General features: G+C 40.7%; 1 protein-coding gene across 1 annotated transcript in view; it reads right to left on the bottom strand.

Moving 5' to 3' along the window:
- DCHS2 (dachsous cadherin-related 2) overlaps positions 1 to 25,415 on the bottom strand; it is a 102,051-nt gene that overhangs the window by 13,521 nt on the left and 63,115 nt on the right. The window contains exons 5-14 of the mRNA XM_028743465.2: positions 23,642 to 24,661; positions 21,638 to 21,825; positions 20,763 to 20,862; positions 16,898 to 17,055; positions 14,501 to 15,341; positions 13,164 to 13,403; positions 9,788 to 9,922; positions 9,291 to 9,500; positions 7,755 to 8,612; positions 1,056 to 1,166 (exon numbers count right to left, since the gene is read on the bottom strand). Of these exons, the coding sequence (XP_028599298.2) occupies positions 1,056 to 1,166; positions 7,755 to 8,612; positions 9,291 to 9,500; positions 9,788 to 9,922; positions 13,164 to 13,403; positions 14,501 to 15,341; positions 16,898 to 17,055; positions 20,763 to 20,862; positions 21,638 to 21,825; positions 23,642 to 24,661 (3,861 nt within the window). The remainder of the gene's footprint in view (positions 1 to 1,055; positions 1,167 to 7,754; positions 8,613 to 9,290; positions 9,501 to 9,787; positions 9,923 to 13,163; positions 13,404 to 14,500; positions 15,342 to 16,897; positions 17,056 to 20,762; positions 20,863 to 21,637; positions 21,826 to 23,641; positions 24,662 to 25,415) is intronic.

Consider the following 25,415-nt stretch of genomic DNA (forward strand, 5'->3'; position numbering starts at 1 on the left):
AAACTGCAACCTCCACCCAGGAAAACAGCTGGTATTATCACAGAACAAGGCCATATTCTAGTCAGGCAAAAACATTTGAGGAGTTGCAGAGCAGGGCCAGTAAGGGATGTAGCTTGGGGAGGGAACATAACCAAGTGAGGATCCTGAGGGTCAGACAGAGGATGCCTGGAGGGCTGCATTTGCCCTGGGCCTGAGGTTTCCTACCCTTGCCTAGGTGATAGAAAGAATGACACCTGAAGGCTAACAACTGGCTGTTACTCCGTATAGTTAAAGCTATGGTTTTCCCAGTAGTGATGTATGGAAGTGAGAGCTGGACCATAAAGGAGGTTGATTGCCGAAGAATTGATGCTTTTGAATTATGGTGCTGGAGGAGACTCTTGAGAGTCCCATGGACTGCAAGAAGATCAAACCTATCCATTCTGAAGGAAATCAGCCCTGAGTGCTCACTGGAAGGACAGATTCTGAAGCTGAGGCTCTAATGCTTTGGCCACCTCATGAGAAGAGAAGACTCCCTGGAAAAGACCCTGATGTTGGGAAAGATGGAAGGCACAAGGAGATGCGGACCGCAGATGGTTGGACGGTGTTCTCGAGGCTACCAGCATGAGTTTGACCAAGCTGCGAGAGGCGGTGAAGGACAGGGGTGCCTGGCATGCTCTGGTCCATGGGGTCACGAAAAGTCGGACATGTGCTACTATTAGCAAAAATAAACCTTGTTTCAGAGGATAACTTTGTGGAAATCTATTCTGATCATTTTCTCACCTAGGGCAAGTAAATAATGTCTCAGATCTCAGTTCCGCTGCTAATATTACCATGGAAGAATGAATCAGGCCCTGAATTTGTTTTGTAGAAAAGCAATCCTAAGAAAGTTTGATTTTAGAAAACACATCTTTGTTAGATTTAAAGGCCAAAAGCCAGCTTCCACTGGCACTTAAATAAACTAACACTAACCACTGAGATAATGTTTATACAAAAGCAATCATAATTCAAGTGTGGAAAATATTTTACAAAAGCCTCAAATGGTTTTAGAACAGATGCAGATAGATAGGCTGATTTACCCATGATGGGATGGATGTAGAAAATATCTCCATGTTCACCGATGATTGTGTGTTTTAAATTCTTTCCCATCAGACTACGGTCATATGCAGCCACAGTGAAAACAGAGGTGCCTAGAAAAACAAGAATATGTTGCAGTGACTAAAACTTGGAAAGATTTTATCTTAACCAGTTATTAATTTATTACATGTGAGGTCGAACTATGAAAGTTTAGCCATCCGTCTCCTATCTGGAGAACTTTTGCACGTTGTTTATATAGTCATATAATAACGACAGGTATTATTCTGTTCTCTAGAACAGCTCTTGTCAGCCTCACCAACCGGTCAAACCTATTCATCACACTAATTCATGAACATTACCAATCCACATTTTGACCGTGTAAGAAAGTGGCCTAAAAACTGCAGAAGACATTGGAGAGCGTCAAATATTGCAAAGGGGTGTGGAACTCATTTATTCTAAGAACAGGACACACGTTATGCTTAAGAACTTAATGAGAGCCAGAGGCCTATCTCATTCAGCACTCTCTTCTCACAGTGGTCAGTCAAGTGGCCACAAGCAGAACATTAGCACAACAGCATGCTTCTACTCATGATCTTCATGAAGTGGTATTCAGAGACGTATGGCATCTGATACTGCGTACAATATAGACACCACGACTAGTAGCCTTTAAAAATCATGAATTTGTCTAACCCCCCTTTAAAGACATCCATGTTGCTGGCTATCCCAACATCCCATAGTTTAACTGTGCGCTGCATGAATCAGGTCTTCACTTTGTCTGTCCTGGGTCTCCCAATGTTAAGTTTCATTGGAAGACCACTGGTTCTTTTACCATGAGAAAAAATGGGGGGGGGGGTCCACACCACGCACAATTTTATAAAGCACTATCATGTTCCCCCTTACCTTTTCCATAAACCTCAAACTTTGTAACCTTTTGTCATATACGTGAGATGCTCTAGGCCCCTTTATCATTTTGGCTGCTCATTCCTGAACCTTTCCCAGTTCTACAATACCCTTTTTGAGGTGCAGCAGCCAAAACTTTAGACAGAAATTTGGACAAGGATGTCATAATAGCATTTTTTTTTTTCAAATTACAGTACATAAGCAGCAGGAATGGATGTATTTCCCTGGATCTATTCCTCTGTTGATCTGTGAGTTCATCTGTCCCTGTATTCTGCTTATCTTCCTTCTTTCCAATTTAAAATAGGGAAATGCTAAAATTAATTCACATCCCCAGTTTGTTGCAGATTTATTTCCTTTCATTTGTCTTTGCCTCCCTTCTCTTTGTGAGTATGTACAAGCATCCTGTGATGAAAGACAGCATGTTGAAACACAAGATTGTAGGGATAGAGGAACACACGAGGGCACAAAACAAAGATTTCCATTTTGTACCATGTTTAATCAATGCATGCGAATGTACCAGTAGAGTAGAGGGAATGTTCCAAAATCAATATGAAAGTATGGCAGTTTCACAATGTACTAGTGATGATCCACAAGCAAGACCAGGTCATTTAGAATAAAAAATATAGAGCAAAATTTGTAGGATGTTCTAAACAACCTGATCTTGCTTGTTTTCTGGTGTCTGCTTCAAATCCAGCTTGTTCTTCATTTCAAAAAGTTACTCACTGTCACCTAATTTGTGCAACAAGTACCTTGCATAACGTCTGCTACAACATTAAGACTAGCTGGTCCTTTTGAAGGAAGCTTGCGGCCCCTGATTTCTTAAGCAGCCCTATGCTTTCTTTCTTAAAAGAAAGAAAATGTTTCTCACAGCACTACTGAGGAAAAGAAACGAAAAACCCAAATAAACAAACAATTAAAAAAAACCAAAATATAGTCATGTTTCAAAGAACCAAACTAAACACATTTACTTAAGTTTCTCCCAAACAGAAGACCCCCACCACCATATACCACATGGCAAATGCCTTTTGAAAATGAGGTATTTCAAAGTCATTTTGTGATACGTTTTGGGTGAAAGGGGTGTTCAAGCTGGTCAAAGGAAAAAGTCAAACATTTCAGTGGGTTACACGTTTTTTAGTGTTGCAAGAATTAGCCTCAGGATGTTTCACAAAGATTTGCACAGTTTGTTATTAACATCAAAGAGAGTATACCGTTGTTCATTGAGATCCCAAATCCAGAAGAGAACTGATCTATCATAGCAAAAGGCATGAAATAAACAACCATTCTGTTTGTAGCAAAAGTAGGAAGAACAAACAAAGCACGAGGCATTATCCTAACCAAACACATCACATCTAACTGTGATTAAGTTTAGAAAACAGTTACCAACATAGGTTTTTGTTGTTAAGGTTTCCTCCAGATCTAACAAGATTAAAGCTATGGGAATTTTAGCCACTTGTGAAACCAATTCTGTAACATGGCAATTGATTTTAATCAGTTGTGATGGATTCAGGTTACTGTATATTGACCTTTTCCAAATGAGATTTTATTATATTACAGGAAACATTCTGTAAATACAAACAGACCCAGGGGTCAGGAACATACCATCTCTATAGTTTGGCTTGATGCTAGTACAAAATTCTCATGTTTGTACTTTACACTGTAATTTCTAAAAACAGGAACAAAGGAAATGTTAACTGCCTTGTTATTTGCTGCCTACCTGGCCACAGAAGCAACAATATCCACGTAGAAACTACACATGATGTTATCGCAAGGGCTCAGCTGCTTCTGGGAAGTTCCAAACAAAGCAGGAATGATTTGAAGTTCTACAGAAGTAAAAAGGTGGAACTGACAGGTATGCAAAAGCCGAAATTAATCATGGGAACAGGCGTTCTGATTGCTGGTCAGTCATCACAACTACATTCTTAGAGTCTTGCACTATCACATAATAGAAACTTTCAGACAAAAATGAAAAAGGGTACATTCAGATGTGGTGATTAATGCATTTTCCTGATAATACTAGTGCTTTTATCCCAGATTCAAATGTTCCTTTTAAGCTGCATCACCTGTTGTGTTGTAAAACAGTGGCTTTTTGATCAATATATCACCACGTCACACTAAATTTAAATGTCATCACATGAAATTACAATGCATGCAATTTTCCCAGGTTAATGGGGTTGCAATGTTTTTTTCTGGAAGCAAATAACCTGCTGGATTCGTCTAGTTTTTATGTTGTGTGAAAGATCACATGTTGGCATCCATCTGTCTTGGGAGACAATGGAGGAGTTGGGAGTGAGGTCCAACTGTTGGAAGGTTGCAGAACCTGCTGTGGCTGTAGACATGTTTTGTTGCAGCTGGGGCAGATGAAGGCATCTGGTTGTGCTGCTGCAGATGCACCATGGCGTTTCTTCTCTCTGGACGCCTCCCAGCAGTCATTCCTCCTTTGGTCACTGCTATGGCTACACGGCCTGACTGTCTGTCTGTCTGTCTGCAGGCACTGCTGTTGTCTGCAAGGGATTCACACATGGCAGGGTAGATGTTGTCACATTTGCAGACATCTTTGTAATACAGAGTTGGTCTGCCAATGGGCCTGGGGATCCTGCCATCTTCCATTCTGTAGACATGACCAAGCCTGAATAGATGTTGCTGAGACAGTTGTGTGAACATGCTGGGCAATACGGCCTTGGGAAAGCACGTATTTGTTTGAAACTCTGCCCTGCCATGTGATACCCAAAATCTTCCTGCCACAGGACATTTGGAAGGCATTGAGGTGCCGTGCCTGATGGCTGTAAGTTGCCTACGGCTCACTTCCATAAAGCAGTGAGCTCAACACGCAAGCCTGGTAGACCTTCATCTTGGTATTGGACATTAGCATCACATTTTCCCATACCCTTCTAGAGAGCTGAGCCATTGCCACAGCTGCCTTGCTGATGCACTTTTCTAGCTCAGCATCAATGGAGATGTTGCAGGTTATGGTGGAGCCCAGGTAAACAAGATCACCTACCGTCTCAAGTGTCTGGCCACTAATGCTGATGCATGGAGTGCTGGCAACACCCTCACCCAGAATGCCAGTCTTTGTCAGGCTGATGGTAAGGCCATTTTCCTAATGTTGCCCTGCCTGAGAATTTCCATGCTGGATATATTTGGGAGAAGAAAAGCCTAAGGAGTAAACCCTACACAAATCCAGAGTGGAGTCTCTAAGATGGTTGGATGGCATCTTGTACGTCTTCTTCTGGCTTCCCCCATGATTAAAGTGGCTTCCCCCATGATTAAAGTTTTGACTAAGGTTCTGGTTTGCTCAGAAAAGCTGTAGGCTCCCCCCCCCCCAATCTCCTCTGCTGCCCACCCAACCTTTTTAATAATAATAATAATAATAATAATAATAATAATAATAATAATAATAATAATAATAATAATAATTTATTTATACCCCGCACATCTGGCTGGGTTTCCCCAGCCACTCTGGGCAGCTTCCAACTGAATATTAAAAACAATACAGCACCAGACATTAAAAACTTCCCTAAACAGTTGTCTTTTAAAAGTAGACTAGTTGTTTATTGCCTTGACATCTGCTGGGAGGGTGTTCCACAGGGCAGGCGCCTCTACCGAGAAGGCCCTCTGCCTGGTTCCCTGTAACCTCACTTCTCGCAGCGAGAGAACTGCCAGAAGACCCTTGGCGCTGGACCTCTGTGCGGGCTGGATAATGCGGGTGGAGACGCTTCCTCCCCGCCACCTCTGCTCTTGGTTTTTGCTTTTTCTTCCCCTCCTTTTGCATCTTTGTTTTTCCTCTCTCACTTGAGCTATGCCTCATCCATCATCTTCCAAAGCTACATTTAAAATCTTGCATTTCTCCACTGATTTCTTATAGGTAGGCCTCACTTCTGTTCCTGGAGAAATTTTAAAATATGTGTACCCAGAAATTACTTCTCTAAACAATGAGATAGTTCTCTTTGCTTTCTTAAAATATCTAATGCATCTCTTTCTCCACCCTCTTTTGCTGTTTCGACTCTCTTCTTTGTGCTTCTTGCCTTTTCTTTCAGCTAGGCTGCTGGCATCTTGAAGATTACCAGGAGGCTGCGACTATGCATCTTGTCCATTCAACTGCTTCCATTCAACTGCCCAATTTCATCTCTCCTTTCTCCTCCAGCAGATGCTCAATGTTCCATAGCTACTAAGCAGCTCAACCCTTATGAGGCTGTTTGTTTGTTTGTTTGTTTGTTTGTTTTACCCTCTCAGGTTCAATTTCTGAACCTGTTCTTCTGCAAGTATCTTTGTTTCCCTCAGGCATGCTGGCTACTTCCTTCTTGTTGCTCAGTGGCCCCATTTGGGATAAAGCTCAGCATTGAAGGAGTGGTGGTAAAAATAAATGAATGCGTGTCGGCCTGGGATGATACTGCCTACCCCACTACACATTCCCATGAACACAGTTTGCCATGTGTGGGAAAAGGTATAAAGAATGATTTTCTTAATTGCTGACTTTCTCCCTTTTGGTTGCCCATATGAATGAGGGCAAACCAAGTTCAAAACAGAGCAAATAAAAAGTCTAAATCTCTTCAGAAGAACTTCCAGATCCTATCCTGCAAACTGTTTCTCTCCAAGAGCCAATTCCCAAGTTAAAGCAGGCAGACTCCCACATTTCCACTCTAAATATTCCCTCAGTGTGCTTTAATCAAAACTATCCAAATTTATTCTTATTTATGTTTATTACTATTTAGCAGCAGGCTGTTTCTATTCTCTTACCACAACGCCTTAGGGAATTTCCATAATGTCAAACTACACCCCTTACAAAGCCATATTTGTAACAGACCATTTCAATAACAGATTATCTCATTGAATTTTAATAATCACATGCATATTTACTAAGAGCCTTGTTTTTAAAAAAAACCATGAAAGATGAAAAAAAAAAATCATTTGTGAGAGAATGCTGCTAGCATTGAGCTTAGGAAAGCACCATACATTTTCGCCACACACATGCACAGAGATTAAAGAACTACAGATCTCTGCAATCAAGAAGTTGGAAATCCCAGTTAACAGCACCTTGTTTCAAAATGAACAAACTCACAGACAATCTGCTGATTCAGGTAGGTAAGGTAATGAAGCAAATATTGTGCTCAACTGATGTATAGAAATGCAAAACAAAATTACTGCATTTAACAGAGAAAGTGAAATATATTTGCAAACTAGAAATCATAAGAAGGGCCTTCAGTGACTACCACTTTTCTAGATGACCAACACTACTAGCTCCAATTAAAGCTGCTTAGACAAGCTGTCAATGGAAAGACACTGAAAAAATAATTTTCCCAAGTGCTAAAATTTACACAGCAAAAGGTATGATAAAAATTGTACCTCCTATCAACTAGGTTATTTAAATAATACAAGATCCCCCCACTTTTTTTGTTCATAGGTACACCTACTGATTACTGATACATAGTAACATTAAACCATAATTGCGTGATCTCAGGCAGTTATGCAGCCTAATTTATTTCTAACCTGGTTTGTATGAACACAACTCCCCCCATGTTCAGTACTTAAAATTGGAGTCTGTGTCTGATGCGACACCTTTCTTCATCTAGAATGAACAGTACACACACACAGAACAGAAAAATGAGATAAGATACCTGAGCAACAACTCAGGCATGATTCCATTCAGACTCAGTCCTCAAGAACATAAAATTCTTATTCATATACCAACAATTAACTCATGACTGCATTTGCTGTAAGATGTTCTTCATGTCCCTTACACAAACCCCCACAATGACACATTTTTGGCTGTAGAACAAAAGCAAAGATCATGACTAGGTACCCACCTATTTCACTATTTTCAGGAACTGCTGCTTCATATTCAGTACGGCTGAACGAAATAATCTCTGCCTGTGCTTCCGAATAGACAGCCAAAAGTGCAGTCGCTGTTCTAGCTGGGACTCCTTGATCAGAAGCCACTATCAGGAGGTGTGAAACGAGGCCTTCATGAGGTACAGGTTCTCGAAGAAAAATTTCTCCCGTGCTTGGGCCCATCTGAAACATGGTTTGTGGTTTCAGGAACCTAAAATTCACAACTCCATTTAGTCCTAGGTCAACATCGCTGGCTCTCACAGTAGCCAATGTCTGATTTATAGGTGTGTGAGAAGATACGTGAACTATGACAGGATTCTGTAGGAAAAAGGGACTATTGTCATTGAGATCCTCAATATGCACAATTACAGTAATACTCGTGCTTCTTGGTCCGAGGATGCCAGAGTCTGTTGCCAAAGCCTTAAATACATACTGAGATTTTAATTCCCGGTCCAGCAGTTTGGTAGTAAATATCACACCAGTAATCCTGTCAATGGTGAAGGCTCCAAGGATGTCCTCTGAGAGAGAGTATGTGACCTCACCATTGGGACCCTCATCTGCATCTGCTGCAAAAAGTTCAAGAACTGCTGACCGTTCTCCGATATCTTCTCTCACTGACACTTGATACTGGTTTCTTGCAAACAAGGGACTGTTGTCATTTTCATCCAGGACTTTGATATGCAGTTGGGTCACCGAGCTTTTTGGTGGACTGCCCAAGTCGAAACACTCAATAACCAGGGTAAAGTTACTGTCACTTTCTCTGTCTAAGCTGCAAGTGGTGAAGAGCTCTCCTGACGTTTTGTGTAATGCAAAGTATCCTCTAACATTTCCACCTTTAAAATGGAGCAAGAAAGAAAAAGAACACATTGGTTGAACATTCTCTTTAAAGGACCACTTTTTAAAAAAAACCACCAATCAAGATAGTAAAATTTTTGCAACTATGGGCCCCAGGTATGCTTTCCTGAGACCTGCATTTCATTTAAATCAGGTCACAGTAGTAGATCCGAAGCACCACCTGAATTTACATAGCAACTGTTCCGTCAAATGGATTCTCTTCCCCTCTGTCCTCCTCAAATCAAACTTGCAAGATCTATTGCTCCTGAGCAAGGTACTCTTTTGCCAACTTCAGTTACACAACGGAACCTACAAAAATTGTTAACCAAAAGGAGTTATTTTGACTTGCTTCTCTACCAAAAGTTTACCTATGGGAAGCAAAGATATTTAGTGTTGTAATATCTATATCTATCGTTTCTTATATTCTGGGTTGTTCCTGTTTATGCTTTGGCTACTAGGGACCCTTATAGTTATTTTTCCTTATCCAGACAAGAAGAACACCACCCCTCCTCATTGCAGGCCTATTTCCCATTTTGTTTAACCATGCCATTGCAAGATAAATACCATGTGTGTGGGGGGGGGATTAAATAATAAAATAAATTAAAACCTCTAAAGAGATCAGAAAATATTACACTGCGACATTTTTAATATTCAGAGTATAAAGCAATTCAGCCTACCAATGATGTGATATTGCACAGTCCCATTACCACCAGCGTCCTTGTCTACAGCCAACACAGTTGATACTGTTGAAGGCTCTTGGTTCTCCATAATTTGGATCTCAGAAACTGGAAGGACGAACTTGGGAGTGTGGTCATTTTCATCCAGTACTCTGAAGATTATTGTCGCTGTACTGGATAAAATGGGAGTTCCACTGTCTTGAACCAGCACTAAATAGAAAAGCACATTTGAAAGCTAGTATACAAAAGCAAGGTACAGTAGACTGCCTGCCAACAACGTGAGAACAACAAACTTTGCATGCTGTTCCTCCTAAGACACAACACAACTTTATGTTTCTGAACACACTGCACTGCTTTTGTTTCATTAAATTTTGTTGCCCTGGTGTAGAGACAATAAGTAACAACTTCTATTAAAATCTCAGTTTTTTAAAAAAAACAACCACTGATTTACTTGCAAAATTTTGTGCAACACCCATTAAACTGAAGTAGATTCTTACCTTTAATAGTAAATTTATCTTGAGCCTCCCTGTCAAGCGAGGTGACTGTTGTAATCTCTCCAGTATCTGGGTTTATTTGAAAAGTTTCATATCCAGGACCTGGTAAAATTTCATACTGGAGTAGAGAATTGATTCCTTAAAATACAATGGGAAAATCAATAAAACATCTAAGTGTATCAAACCTCAGTATTAACAGTTTGTTTGATTGACTGATTGCACTTATTGATTGCAATAAGGAGCTCAAGGTGCTTCTCCCCTCATTTAATCTTGCCCCCTCAATTCCACTACAGATTCAGTCTTTCACCCTACACATGGACCTCAGCATGAAAAGACTGATAACTCTGATCTAGAATGCCCTTGTCATCATCCAGCAAATGCCCAGCCACCTAAAGGAGGTGTGTTTCGCTACTTGAGAACCCCGCCTTCTTGATTGTTATTCGTGCACCTTACTTAAGAATGGGGTAGCTGCAACTACAGTTTATATGGCGTTCTGTAATACTTCGTTACCATGCAAAATCAATACCACTCTCCTCAGTGCTGCGAGAGAAAATGTTGTTTATGAACTTTAGCAGCTGTTTGCTTCTTGCTATAGCTGTATGCCTTCTGTAGTGGGAGCTCTGTTTCCCATTCGCATCCTTTATTGCTTCAGAATAAATTGTTCCCATATTTCTTGTGGTTTCAGTGCTCTCCCGAGGAAAGCATGGCACCATTTTCATAACGTGTTATACAGCAAAATAACTGGTGCTATTAAGTATAATGGATTTAATCCTACATTTTGCAGAGAGGATAACAAGTATGCATCTCAGGTTATTGTATATGACTTGCAGCTAGGTAAAAGTTAAATATTTGTCTGTATTACAGATATAGACAGACAGATTCAGTTTGGGGACCAGCTTGCTGAATGCTACACTGGGTTGGAGGAGGTTTTCCAAGGGAGATACTGAGAAACCCCACCTCTTGCAAAGTACAAAATGGCACAATTAGGCCATTTTAGATTCTGGATTCAATGCAGCTTATTGGTATGGTAGGGGTTCCTCTTTGGAAGTTAATTTCAATTGCCTCACTCAAAAACTGGTAAGTCAGCAATGCTGTGTCTGGAACCTGCCTATTCTTTTAAGTGAGACCCTGGAGACCTGTCCAAAATCTTGCCCTGATGAAACCACCCGAAAATGCATCTCTTTGTACTCAAGCCTCCATCTTTTAAGTAGTCTTGCTTATACTGCTGTAGTTAACAGCAACATTAAAAACAATGCAATACAGTGGTGCCTCGCAAGACGAAATTAATTTGTTCCGCGAGTTTTGTCGTCTTGCGATTTTTTTCCTCTTGCGAAGCACAGTGTCGGGAAAGTTTTGGAAAAGCTTCAAAAATCACCAAAGTCTTTAAAAACCTCAAAAAAGGCTACCACACCGCGTTCTATGAGTTGCTCCTCGAAGTCAAGTCGCAACTGTATTAACAGTGTTAAGAAAAAGGAAACAAACTTGCAAGACGTTTCCGACTTGCGAAGCAAGCCCATAGGGAAAATAGTCTTGCGAAGCAGCTCAAAAAACAAAAAACCCTTTTGTCTAGCGAGTTTTTTGTCTTGCGAGGCATTCGTCTTGCGAGGTACCACTGTATGATGATCTGGAACCACACAGGTCCACCATGTAGCTGTTCCACTTTAAGTTTACTTGTACATAACTTACGATCCAAGTCTATGTATAAAGTTGTGGTGCAAGTTTTTCTGTTATCTCTGCAAGCATACATATGAAAAACATGACTTAGGAACTCTTCATGGGTAGTGCTATTTCATGGAACCCCAAGAGCAAATTCCTAGGTCCTTCCTGGATTCTTGTAATAACATCACCACACAAACATTTTCATGGACCGCTAATTCCAATATAATGTTTTCAGGTGCACGCTTCTGTGGGGGAAATTACAAAAGCATTCTTCAGCAGAAACGGTAATATTAGACATGAAGCTTACCGGACAGGAGAGGAGCAGAGAGGCAAATACCTTCCTCTTTGGCTTGATTTACTCAGGAATTATGAACACCTATAGCCAATTTCCTATCAAGTCCTCTGTCACTCAAGCTTCTTTACAAGACCAGTGGATGCTCTGCCGTCACTGTCATTGCATGCCCAGCTAGGTAAACTTAAATCTCACTAAAATCCATGGAACATTAACAGATGCAACCGATCCTGTACCCTAGAATTTTGGAAGTATTTTTGCTTAGGGAAAATTCCACAGGAGCTGAACCTCTCCTTTTACTTCTAACGTTAGTATTTGGGGAACATTAAAATACAAAGGAAGTGTTTGTGCTGTTACTTTTTATGTTTAGAAAAGGTTTGCTCCTGTAGGTCACAATCTCTTTTTCAGCTATAATGGAGAAAAAAACAGATGCTGGGATTACAGTGCCCCACTCTGGCCAAATGATATTAATGCATGCTTCCAATTTCTATTAAATGTGTCACTTTTTTAAAAAAAAATGCTTTTGAGATAGAAAAAAATAAATGGCCAAGAAGAATGCTCCTCAAAACACTAAATACCCAGTTATGCTCGGAAATTTAGTGTGGCTCACTAGTACTCAACTGCTGGAGGCATTCAATCCATCCAAAGCTTGGGTAGGTAAAGGTAAAGGGACCCCTGACCATTAGGTCCAGTCGTGACTGACTCTGGGGTTGCGGCGCTCATCTCGCTTTATTAGCCAAGGGAGCCGGCATACAGCTTCTGGATCATGTGGCTAGCATGACTAAGCCGCTTCTGGCGAACCAGAACAGCACACGGAAACGCCATTTACCTTCCCACCGGAGCGGTACCTATTTATCTACTTGCACTTTGACGTGCTTTTGAACTGCTAGGTTGGCAGGAGCAGGGACCGAGCAACGGGAGCTCACCCCGTCGTGGGGATTCGTACCGCTGACCTTCTGGTCGGCAAGTCCTAGGCTCTGTGGTTTAACCCACAGCGCCACCCGCGTCCCAATAAAGCTTGGCTACTGGTGGATAAAAGACAAAACCGTCTTCCAGATCATCCCACTCTTCTTCATTTACTCCTTTCCACAAATGCCTGGCCTGTAGTTTAACAACTACAGTCCCTAAAGGATGGGCTGTAGCAAAATGGAAAGCATATTTTGCATGCAGAAGGCTCAATCTTTGATTATTTGCATGACTAGTTAAAAAAGAATCAGACAGCAGGTGATAAGAAAAAACTGAGATCCTTGAGAAGCACTGCTGATCACGGCAGACAATAAATGGGGGGAATCAATCTTCAACTTAGGAGCTTGTGAGCGCATATATCAAAGCACAGGATTGTTGCCGTTGTTTCAGATTCAAAGGTTGATGTCAAAATAATGTGAATTTGTCATTATTATTTTAATTTTTTTGGAGAAAGCAAACTACCTGAATCTTTATCTATGGCTTCAACTTTAATGACAACTGCTCCTGGATCTTCATTTTCACAGATGAAAGATTCATATAGAGATCTGGTAAACACTGGCACTTCGTCATTCACATCGACAACAATTATTGTCAGACTCTGAGTTGCAGACAGAGCTGGGGTACCATTATCAAGGGCCACAATGGTCAGGTTGTAATATTCTTGGTGTTCATGATCCAAAGCAAAGGCAGTAGTTAGCAGTCCTGTTGTGAGAGGGAAAATTGTCGTAAGGATATAAAATTTCTCCCAATGCAGTTGGTGTTTCAGTAAAGCTTTGCTATGGCTCAGTTCAGCTCTCGTGTCAAATTGATGGTTTGTGCAAACTATAGTTCAGATGCCAAACCAAGGTCTGAGTTGCTAAAGTACAGAGAAAACATTACCATAAAGAAGATTTGCCTTCGCCTGCTATATCCACAATGAAAAAGTCCTCTTTAAGGTATCATTTCCATTTTCATCAAAATGACACCCCCCTTCCTTGAGCCACTCATTCTCCACTGCAGCAGAAGAGATATTACATAAGACTTTCTGCCTCAACTTCTCCAGGTCAGCTGGAAAAGCTGGCCTCAAGGGAACAAACACCTATGCCTTATTTTCACACACCCTGTGCGATACGCTAGATAGCTCCCATATCCCTGCTGACCTCCTCCATTTGTAACCTGCTTTTTGTTTGCACAAATCAGAGCTCAAAGCATAGTTTGCAAATGTGCTTCAAACCATTGCTTCCGATTCTGCATTGTGGGCAAGTGCTGCTAAATAAATTACAAGTATGTGCCTTTTCCCTTACAGAGGTGCTTAACTTGCCTGTTTGCTTCTTTCCTTGACACTTTGTCACTGGGGCTGAGACTGACACTCAATTGGACCATGCATTTCTACAGTCCTTTAATATACCATATTTTTCGCTCTATAAGACCACAAGACACAACTAGTTTTTGGAGGAGGAAAACAAGAAAAAAAATATTCTGAATCTCAGAAGCCAGAACACCAAGAGGGATCACTACGCAGTGAAAGCAGCAATCCCTCTTGCTGTTCTGGCTTCTGGGATAGCTGCACAGCCTGCATTCACTCCATAAGACCCACACACATTTCCCCTTACTTTTTAGGAGAGAAAAAGTGAGTCATGGAGCAAAAAATACAGTATGTTAAATTCTGTGGAAGCTGGTGAATGTTTACAAGTTTCCACAACACTTTTGCTCTATGTTCAATCAAAAAGTTGCTTTCAAGAGTTCAATTTTTTAAAAGGAGATGGAAAGAATCCCCAGTGCGACTTCTATGGGGCTAACTTAGCCCTTTTTACCCTTACCTGCAGTTTTATCTATTACAAATGGATGGTCTTCTTTATTCGAGAGAAGATGGTATGTGACTTGTCCATTCCTTCCTTGGTCTAGATCTCGTGCAAGTATGTGATGCACTAATGAGCCTACCTCTGCGTCTTCTCTAATATAGGAAAGGGGAGATGAAACGAAGCTAGGGTGGTTATCGTTGACATCTAAAATGATGACTTTTGCTGTCAATGAACTCTGCCTGCGATCAGTCATGTTTGCAGCCTGATCTGTTGCCGATACTGTCAGGACAACAAATGGAGTCATCTCTCGGTCAAGAGGAACTGCTGTGATTAAGCTACCGTAAGAGGGGTGAATGAGAAATGGATTTTCAGTGAAGTCATTCCCGTGTATAGAATACTGAAGGTTGCTGTTTAGAAAACTTCCATCTCCATCTTTTGCATTAAACGTGTACACCAAGGTGCCAACGGGCACATTCTCCTCTATCCCAATCACAACGAAGTCATCCTGGAAAGATGGTGAGTGGTCGTTTTCATCTTTGACATCAATACTGAGGAAAAAAGTATTATTCTGTGGAGAACTATTAGGGTATTCATTCACAACAACTCTAAGGAAGTAGTGAGATACTGTTTCATAATCAAGTTCCTTGGAAAGAAACAGATCCCCAGTAGCACTGTCGATTTCAAATGGAGCATCAGAATCTTCTTCAAATATGCTAAAATGCTGTTTTCTGTTGGAATATGGGTGCTGATGAGGCAATTTTAGAGAGCCCAGCATTTGCGCAGGCCTAAAATTTTCTGGTAGGACAAAATGTCTGATGTTTGGGGAGGGAACAGATCTCCCTTGTGGAAGTGGGATTACCTGAAACAAAAGGACAAAGTTTGAAAAGCAAACAAGCAAACAGCACTAATACTGCTCTTATTTATTGAAAATATGCTTTACTTTTTCTAGGACATTCATTGTTCACAGCCTGAGCACATGTACTTCAGCTAATGCTAATATACCTCAGGAATTCAACAAGCAGCACAAGTGTTTACACTTAGAAGAGGCTTCTTGTCGACGCCCATTCCTCAGCCACAAATTTATCATTCCCTAATAGCCAAAAGAGTTCCTGTGCTTGTAAGAATACAGCCCACACAAAACACGATAAATGGTTTAATCTATCAATTGATTTTGCAGAAAGGTTATCAAATCACAGCAGGAATTGCTTTGGTGCAAATCTTTCTAACAGTCTCAAGCACTTCCAAGAATCATAACCCAACAGTCGCATAATCAGGAAAAACTACTAGAGGATTCTTTAAAACTAACTAAAGTTACCTTCTTTTTGGCAATGTGCTATGAATCTTATATTTATCTGGCAACAGAGGTCTTGATGAAGGCCCATAATTGAGGAAGGAATATTGGGAAAAGGAGGCTGCACCATTTAAAAAACAAATTAAAAGTGGCAAACTACAAAAGGTGCAAATCTCCTTAATACTATGCAATCTTGTGCATAACTTGCACAGTACTCACTGTGCAAACCACAAATGTTATCTCAACACAGTGTGTGTGTGTGTGTGTGTGTGTGTGTGTGTGTATTACAGTGCTCCTACTAAAAAACTTAAAGGTATTTATTCAAACTTTGTAAGGTATGGTCTTTCTACACAGGAGCCAGCAAGTCTCCTTTACTGAAGCTAATCAGTAAGTATATCCCCTGACAGAATAGCAACTGTGGTTTGAAATGCACCAGGTTAAATCATGCTCAACACTGCCTGCATTTGCACAATTCCAATTTGTCACTTTTGTTTGGTCATAATGGCACAAACCAACAACAGTGATGATAAGTGAGTGTATTCAGAAAAGCAATCTCAGGAGGTTCCCAGGGTTTGGTTCAGAGGACAGTAAGTTCTCTTTAAAAAGTCTCTGATCAGGCCAACAGTGTCAGGCAAAGGAACAATCTGATAAAGACAGAGAGTTGGATCCTGTCTAAATTATTCATAATTAGGTCCCACTGATCACAAGCTGTAATTAATTACAATGAAATTTATTTCACATTGCTTTCAATGGGACCCAAGTGCAACTAACTTAGTTTGCAACCAAGACACACACACACACACACACACGTGTGTGTGTGTGTGTGTGTGTGTGTGTGTGTGTGTGTGTGTTTCAGAGTGTTTGCAAGTTTCTCACTAATTTCTCTTTTTAAAAAAGTGTATTGCCTTTCTCACTCTCGCTGATGGCTTCCCCTTATTGAGGCAGAAATGTTTGGAACAAAATTTGCAGTTCCTATATTTAAAATTGAGTGAAACATTTTCCCTTTCCAGTATTGGCTCAGCAGAGAAATATATGGATTGTGGGGGAGAGGGTGCTCCAGGCATGTTCTAACTGGTTTGTGCTCCAGATACTTCAAGAAAACAATGTCTATTTCAAATCAATACCTCCACAGTGATGACTACTTGTCCTTGAAGAGGAGGGACTCCCTGATCAGCTGCAGTGATTGCCATTTGGTAGCTTGAACGCCAATTGTACAAAAGAGCTTCAGTGGTCCTTAACTCACCACTGCTGCTGTCAATCTGAAAATGGCCTAAACTTTCCCCTGAAAAAGATAACATCACTATTAATATACTTGCACATTAAGAAGTGCTATAGAAACAGCACATCACAGAAGAAACTTAAGTCCTGAGGTGGAATCAACAAAGTAGTCCCATTAGTTTGATTTCTGGCTGCACAGTGGAACTGCCCCTCATATTCCCCTCCATATGCATCCCCTAAACATGTTATGGGAGTTCCCTGAACCAGAGCAGATCTGGGGAGGGGGAGAAAAGTAGCGGGAGAACTATCACAGAACTACTTTGTCTAATACAATCCTGAGTGACTGCAACAGATGACTTCAATAAACATTGGGTGTATACTGAAGATAGAACAGATTGGTTACACTGCATAACTATCAATATAAATGCCCATGTGTATACTTACGGACCATAAAACAAGATGAGAAACAATTTTGGTGAAAAATTGGCACAGAAACTACATAAAAATAGTTTCTGTTGCTTTGGAATTGTCAGGAAAAAAACCTGACAATGGGGATAAAATATAATTTAATGCAACCATTCTGCACTTGACTACATTTTACAACAATTCCCAAATATTGATTTTCATAAATAATCTCCTGTTAAATGCTGAGTTTAGGCTATTGGCATCAACTGACACCTACAACTTTTCTTCAGTCTGCGAAGGAACAATTCTTGTCAGAAAACCTCCACTAAACAAGAGATGGGAGCCAGTAAACCAGTGCAGCATGTTCTGAAAGTTACTGGCTGCAAAAGCTAGAGTGAACTGATCTTCCCCCCAAGAACCTTATGGATGTACAGTACTTCTGTCTCTTGTCCTAATAAGAAGTACATGCACAGTTAAATGGACAAGATGCAAGGATCACAGCTGCAGAACACACATAGAAATGATCCAGAGCAGCTGCAACAAGGTGTGCTTGCATTTGCCCCTGCAAAGGCACTGTAAGAGCCACTCCAAAATACTTGTGTAGCATCCATATGGATTTTAGGCCCTCTGGAAACACAGAGGATGAGGTAACAGCTTTGTTGGCCTTACCAAATATTAAGGGACATGGTCTGAAGAGCAGACAGAATGCCTGAGGGAGGCCTTCATTATAAACTTTTAAGTGCCAGGCAAAAACGTTCCTCTTCAGCCAACCTTTTGGCTAATTAACACCCAATACTCTTTTAAATGTGTTGTGAGTGTGTGTGGGGGGGTATTTGTTTTTGTTTTAATTATGTATTTTGTTTTTTATCTTGAATTTTTTATGCTGTGAACCACCCTGAGATCTATGGATGAAGGCCGGTATACAAATTTAATAAATAATGATAATAATAACATCCTACTGCCCAAGGACTTTGCAACACGTGCCTAAGTCAAAACCATTTTACTCACCTAACCCAGAGTCCAAATCAGAAGGAAAAGTGAATGGTAATTGTCAGTGAGTTAAGTTTATCATGAAGAACAATGGATATTCCCCCCCCCCTTTTTAACCTAAGGGCCAGAGGGATTTCTTGATGCCTGCACCCAAGAACAAAAACAGGAAGAAGAAGGACCAGTATCTGACAGCCCATTCCCTCAGGAGCCAAACAATAATGCTCTGCACCAGCTGTATTCTCTGAACAGTGGTGCTATTTTATAGCATACCCTAACCCTAGCGGTTCAGGAAGGCAATCTCCAACTTCCATGGTTTACTTCCATGGAGAGGCCCAGAAAACGTGTTTCACATATCCAGTTTCTCACAATTAAGAATGAATGAGCTAGTCATTGTGGGGTTAGTGAAGTCTGGATTTCTTGCTTTCCCCCAAGATATCACATGCAGGATGTGAAAGTATGTTAGGCTTCAAGTCTTCCTGGGAGGACTTTAGGAAGTAGTAACTGTTCTTTCTCTGTTAAGGAAAAGAGGTAATTTGGTTTTCATGGTACTTTAGTTTGAGTTCATTCACCAACAAATAATTATGACAAGTATAAGCTGACTCTGGGATGCAAATTGGAGCTATGTTGAAGCATAGCAGTTGAGAAATGTAAAATTCATCTGTATTAAGATTGCATTATTCTCTACCAGTTTTAAATTTAGTGACACGAGTTATTCTCGATTCAAATGGGCTAATAATCACAACTTTGCTGAGGAAAAAAAAGCCAACATTTAAGGATAAATAACAATGATATTTGAATGTGAATAGTGTAAAAAATGGTTGTTTCAAAAATGAAGTTCGGCCATTTGTTTTATGTTGCAAAAGTGAATAGTCATGTTTCAAAGACTACTATTAATGTATCAAGCAGTATTAGAAACTGAGATATGAAAGCTAGGAGCTAAATGGCACCTCAAATCTAAGTTATGGGCACAACAACAGAATGTCTAGGCAAACTTTTTTATAGCAAAAATACAAAGCTGAAAATGAATGAACTGCAGCTAAAATGTTATGTTCATTTTTCACATGGTCTGGTCCTTTCGCTGCCCACCCCCCTAATATTCTTCAGAGTGTCTCTTCTCCAGTCTTCAGAGAGTAGCTGGAAGTGGGGAGGCAGAAAAAGCTCCTCCTTTCCTTCCACTCTGCAGTTTTAATCCAAAATCTTAGGCGTACTAGTGCACTCAGAGCTCAGAAACTGCTCACACTAATGAAATTCCCTGCTGCAAAATGCACCTAGAACAATGAGAGTTTCGAACACTGGTATAAAGGCATGAATTTTAATAGGCTATAGCCTAACTCATAAGACAGCAATAAAATATTGGTCTGTTAGGTTTCCATGGGACTTTTTTCTTTTTAAGCTTCCTCCTTTTGCTCTTTTTAATAAGGACTGTAAAAAGCTGGAGGCTCTGTCACTGTTTTCTGTTCAATGACTCCAGAATAAATGTGCAGTGCATGATCACAAATCGTTAGCACTAGAGAGGGTCATTTTAGACCTGCAATTTTTAATTTTTTATATAAATAAGCCAAAACTAGGACCCAGTAAAAGGAAAGATAAGAACACTTCAGGATTAGACCAGCATACTGCTTTCAGAGTCCAGTGTCCTGTTCTCAAAGTGACCAACCAGAAGACTGTGGGAAGCCAATAAACAGGACATGACTGCAAATACAGTTTTGCTGCAGAATTCTCTCCAGCAAACATTCGACCCAACAAAGGATGAAATAGGATCTACACAAGCCCCCACTGTTTGCTCCCATTATCTTTTGATCCCTGTCCCAGACTGTCATGGTCAATTCCTATAGGAAGAAGATTTCCAGTTAGTCATGGGAAAGGAAAGGTCATTTTCCCACTGGGACGGTGAAAGCATCTGCCTATAACAGATGAAATCCTAAACTATACTGAACATGTTTTACTTAGTATTACCAACTTAATCCTGGGTGTGCTAAGTGAGTGCTTTCGATTAAGAATTATAAACGCAACAAAAACAAGCGTGGAAGGATAAAAAGGTAAAGAGAGCTACTCCCGATATTACAAAGATCATGAATGCATGAAGAGAGACATGTCAATAATAATAAGTTTGAAAATCGGACATTTTTACAACTCTCACATTTAAAACTGAATATACCTCATAATAAACAGGCAGCATGCCACATGTGATGGAGAGACGTGGGAATTCCACTTAATAAACTTGAATCAGTGTTTGATTCAGAAAAGACAAGTTTCCAAGAGCAGCCAAGAACAGATCTTTGCCCTCAGTTTATGTTGTATGGTTACAACTTTGCCCAATGTATCTGGATATCGTGCACTTTCTTATCTGTACTTGAGAAGTAAGGATTTTTTTACCTGAGGACAATGAATATAACACAATCCCACTGTTCCCAGAATCAAGGTCCTTGGCAAACATGGTGGCAACCAGGGTTCCTGCTGGTTGCCCTTCCAAAACCTAATAGCAAGCAGATTGATTAAAATTAGACTTTCCACAGAAGAAAGACCAACTAAATTAATATACATTAAAGAAAAGTTCAAAACTAAAGCGCTAAGAAGGACTGGCAGAGTGCAAAAGGAAAGGCTTTTTAATGGGCATCCAGACCCAAAAAATGGGCTTTTAGAGGGTGGGGGAATGGGCAGCTCAAAAAGAACATTTGGGCAGTTCAAAATTCCAAGTCATGCAGAAGTTGCATTACGTTAGGCAATGTGAAGAACTAATTGATAAAAATGTGAAAAGTAAATTAAGTAGTCTGGGTCCCACAGACCCTGATCAAGCATTCCCATTGTGTGGGATAAGCAGCTGCATATAACCAACATGTCTATGAGCTAGTAGCATGTGCAGTAAATGTAGGCTACAGTAAACTGAAAATTAAGTTTAAACAGATTTTATCTCAGTAGTTTGATATATTAGAATCATGCTTACCCTGATTATGTGCCAACAGTGCTTTTCAGCCGTTTCCCCATATTCTAACCACAAGATGGTGCTCAAAACAAATTTTTAAAAAATTATTGTGTGCTGCAGTAAGACACTATGAGGTTTTAAAGGCCTTTTTGCTTACAAATGGTCTGTAAAACGCAGATTTAACACCTACACTGGTTGGAACATGCGTTTCATTTAAAAACAACTCTTTCAAATTCTGTCACACATTAATAGCATTCATACGCGACACAAAGGTGCTTCTTTAAGTTACACATGGATAAGAAAGAAAGGGATTTCAATCTGTTCAAACCTTGACATGTAGCTCTGCTCCAGACAGAAGCTGCGGGAAGCATGGGTGGTTGTCATTGAGATCGGTAACAGAGATATAGACTGTTATTGTGGCATTATGTTGCGGGACCCCGTGGTCAGTCACCAGAGCAATCAGGTAGTGGTGAGCCTGCTGTTCATAGTCTAATGCAACCCAGTTTATAATTTCACCTGGTGGGGGGTTGGGGGAAACAGTGATAAAAAAAAGAGCATTATGGGCTGCATATAACAGGTTTTAACAAGCTGCGCACGCTTTATAGCACACTCTGCCTTAACCATGTCAGTCACTTGATATGCACACTGCATACTACAGAAAGCCAAGAGAGATCCTGTCACTCAGCATATATTTGTGTACCCTGGGGTCATTATAACTTCGCTGGACTCCAAGTGACTCCACTTCACACAGAAACAGCTAACTTTAAAGCCAGATGGCTGCTCTAAAGAAGCCAAAATATTTCCTTCTTCCAGCCAGCAGAAAAGAGCAAAATTACAGTATTTTAGTTGTTAGCCAGCTGGACGAGACATCATATACCAGGGACTTCTCATCACAGACCCTTTGGGGGGACCAGCAAGCATTTTCTTCACTTTCCTGTAGGGGCTGAGGATATTCTGCAGCCTTGCAGCCCCTTACCACGACCAGCTGGCCTTCTTTATCGCAGGATTTTGGGTGCTTCATAAGAAATCCATTCCTATGGAACTGTGCTATATTTCTTTGATCTCCACACTATCTCTCTAAACCCAGCTATATTAACCATTCTGCTTTTCTCGTTTTCCAGACGGCAAGCAGTGGAGAGTAGTCTCAGATTCCACATCTGTGTAGTACAAGGCCTCTCCCGCCAGCTAGCTCTGTCACTCGTGCCTGACTTTTTATTACACAATCCCTTCTGATTGATTTTCAACGTTTCATTTTATCTTGTTAAAATACCTGTCTTTGTTTATCCTGGGTTTTGGCATTCGAATCATCCAGCGACCTTCACCTCCTCAAATGCTAATCCTACATTTCACATACGAGTTGCGATACAAAATTATTAGACATTTTCACACCAATGTCCTTGAATCGTGTCCAAAGCCGCAAGAGTTCCAGCTACGGATATAGTACAGTGGAAGGGAGCAAGCAGTAGGTATAAATTGAGATCAGGGTAGATCCTTCACCAGGAAGAACAATGGGAAGTCAGCTGATAGCAACACAACAAACTGAAGGCCAGTGGATCAGTTAAAGGAGAAGAGATGTCAGGTATGGTAAGGATGGGATAGTATTAGGAAGAGAAAGACGTAGGCAGGTCCCAGGGCAGGCCTGGGAAGATACAAATGGAAGATTGCAAATGTTTTAAGAAAATGTTTTAAGATTCAGAGATGGGCATGAAAAAAGAATGGAGATATCAGACTGGTAAGTCTGACCAGCATCTGTCCTGGAAGTCATCTGCTCAGACAATATGTAATGTATGTGTGGAATGGTGGAACTGCTTGCCATCCAACTTTGCACTTTTGCAGGGGTTTGAGTGTTGTCCCTGACAGTGATATGTAGTTTTCACAGATACTTGTGATGGCATCAGCAGTACCATGCTCGTTCCTTTGAGCTGCTGATCACTGCTCAATAATAGCTTGAAGGTAAAAGAAAGAAAGAAAGAAAGAAAGAAAGAAAGAAAGAAAGAAAGAAAGAAAGAAAGAAAGAAAGAAAGACGATTATGTGACCTGCAGGTAATATTATTTACATATCTGACTTTTTAATATACTGACAATTCACTTTGCAAAGCCTATCATGAGTTTTGAGTGTATGCAGAAGCTAGATCCACCAGTGGAGAGAATTCAGTTGTTCTCTCTTTTGTCCGCCTGTTACATCCCACTGTTTTCACCCTGAATTTGGACATGCAAATTATATTCATACACACAACACACACACGACAACACACACACGACAAGCACTCTAGTTTAGCAGAAAGCTTAACATGCCGCAAGGAGAACAGGGAAGATTATTAAAACATATTACCTGTATTGGAATTGATTTTAAAATATTTTCCGTCTGATAAGAGGAAATAGGAGAGCTGCGCATTTCTTCCAGAGTCCTTGTCAACTGCGGCTATTGTGCCAACCACACCTTGGGCTAACAAACTCTCCTCCACGTCAAAAAAATAGGCATCACGCAAAAACACGGGAGAATTGTCATTTTCATCCATTACGTTAACTATCACTGATGTACTTGCATTCTGCCCTGACTTATCTGCTGTGCTAGAGACAAAGGCTCTAAAACTATGCATTTGTGTAAGTTCGTAATCTAAAGGATTCCGTAGGTAGATCACACCTGCTTCTGGATCAATTCTAAATGAAGCAGAATCCGTGTTATGCTCCAAGGAGTACACAACATTCCCAGGGGTACGCTGGGGATCTAACTTCCGGGCTTGGATTTGCAGAATTTTGACACCTATGGGTGCTGCTTCACTAACTTCCACCTGATACACCAAATTTTCAAAAGTCAGCATGGGGCGTCCCTTATGCTCGTCGATCACCACTCGTAGGATCAACAGAGAACTCAAGGGAGGACTTCCATGATCTTCTGCTGTAATGTGCACCACCGTGTGTTCATGCTGTCTATCACTATCCAGAGTTCTGGCAAGGTACAGTACCCCAAGAACGGGATCAATGGTAAAAATACTTGATCGATTGCTTACAATGGTGTACCGGACCGCACCATTTAGCCCACTGTCTTTGTCTTCTGCATGAGCGATGTAAAGAGCTGTGCCAGGCACCGTGCTTCGCGATATATTAATCTGGTCAGATTCTGACACAAACACTGGAGGGTTGTCATTGACGTCAATCACGGTTATGTTGACCTGGGCGCTGCTGTAGACAGGGGAGCTTCCCAACTGGGACTGCACTGTGAGAAGGGTGTGATAATGGGCTTCATGGTCGAGCTGCTTCTTAGTGCGGATGATTCCATACTGCGGGTCAATGGAAAACCTTCCGTAGGGATCACCGGAGGAAATTCTGTAGGAAACCGTTTCCAATAAATCTGTAAAGAAGATTAAAAACAAAACACACCCCCGTGTCAAAGAAGAGGCATCCAATTTGTTAGAAGATCCACTTAGCTGAATATGCTCTAGAGCATTTGAGAAATGTATGGCACAGCAGCGTTAAGTGAGTTGAACAGTTTAAACGCCTCTCTGGGTGTTTGTTTCCTAAGTTTTTTTGCGTTTTCTTTCTTTCTTTTTTGCTGTAATCTCTAGGGTGTAGTAGGAAAAAATGGATGCTGTGCAGACTAACTTAAAGGCACGCAGTAAGCCCATTTACGAGATCTGTATTTTCACCCCATAGGTGTGATTAAATTTTATGAAGAAATAAATATCATTTCTCACATTTAAAATTATACAGGAACTCTTTCCAACTAGGTCAGGTTGAACAGATGAATTCCACTCTAAGCAGACACATAAACGTTCCAGTATAGCCTAATTTTAAGACTCTAGTATAACTGTTGTGAGAACTAAGGGTCAAAACCTCAACCCACTGAACAAACCAGGAAGCTGTAACATATAGAGAGCACGCACGGAGTGGGGGAAGGAGAGGCTCTCAAAGCCTAGGGAAATTGACTTTTCCCAGGAAACCATGGAGAGTCAGTATCAAACCTTCCTAGGCCACTGCCAGGCCACATCCTGTAAGGGTTGCAATGTATTAAGTAATTAAAGTGTTTGCTTATATAGAGGAGAATGGCAGAATATGTGAAGCCACAGACGCATCTTTAGTCTCTCACTGTGCTTCTCAATACATAT

The sequence above is a fragment of the Podarcis muralis genome, chromosome 9, assembly GCF_964188315.1.
Source record: "Podarcis muralis chromosome 9, rPodMur119.hap1.1, whole genome shotgun sequence".
NCBI lineage: Eukaryota > Metazoa > Chordata > Lepidosauria > Squamata > Lacertidae > Podarcis > Podarcis muralis.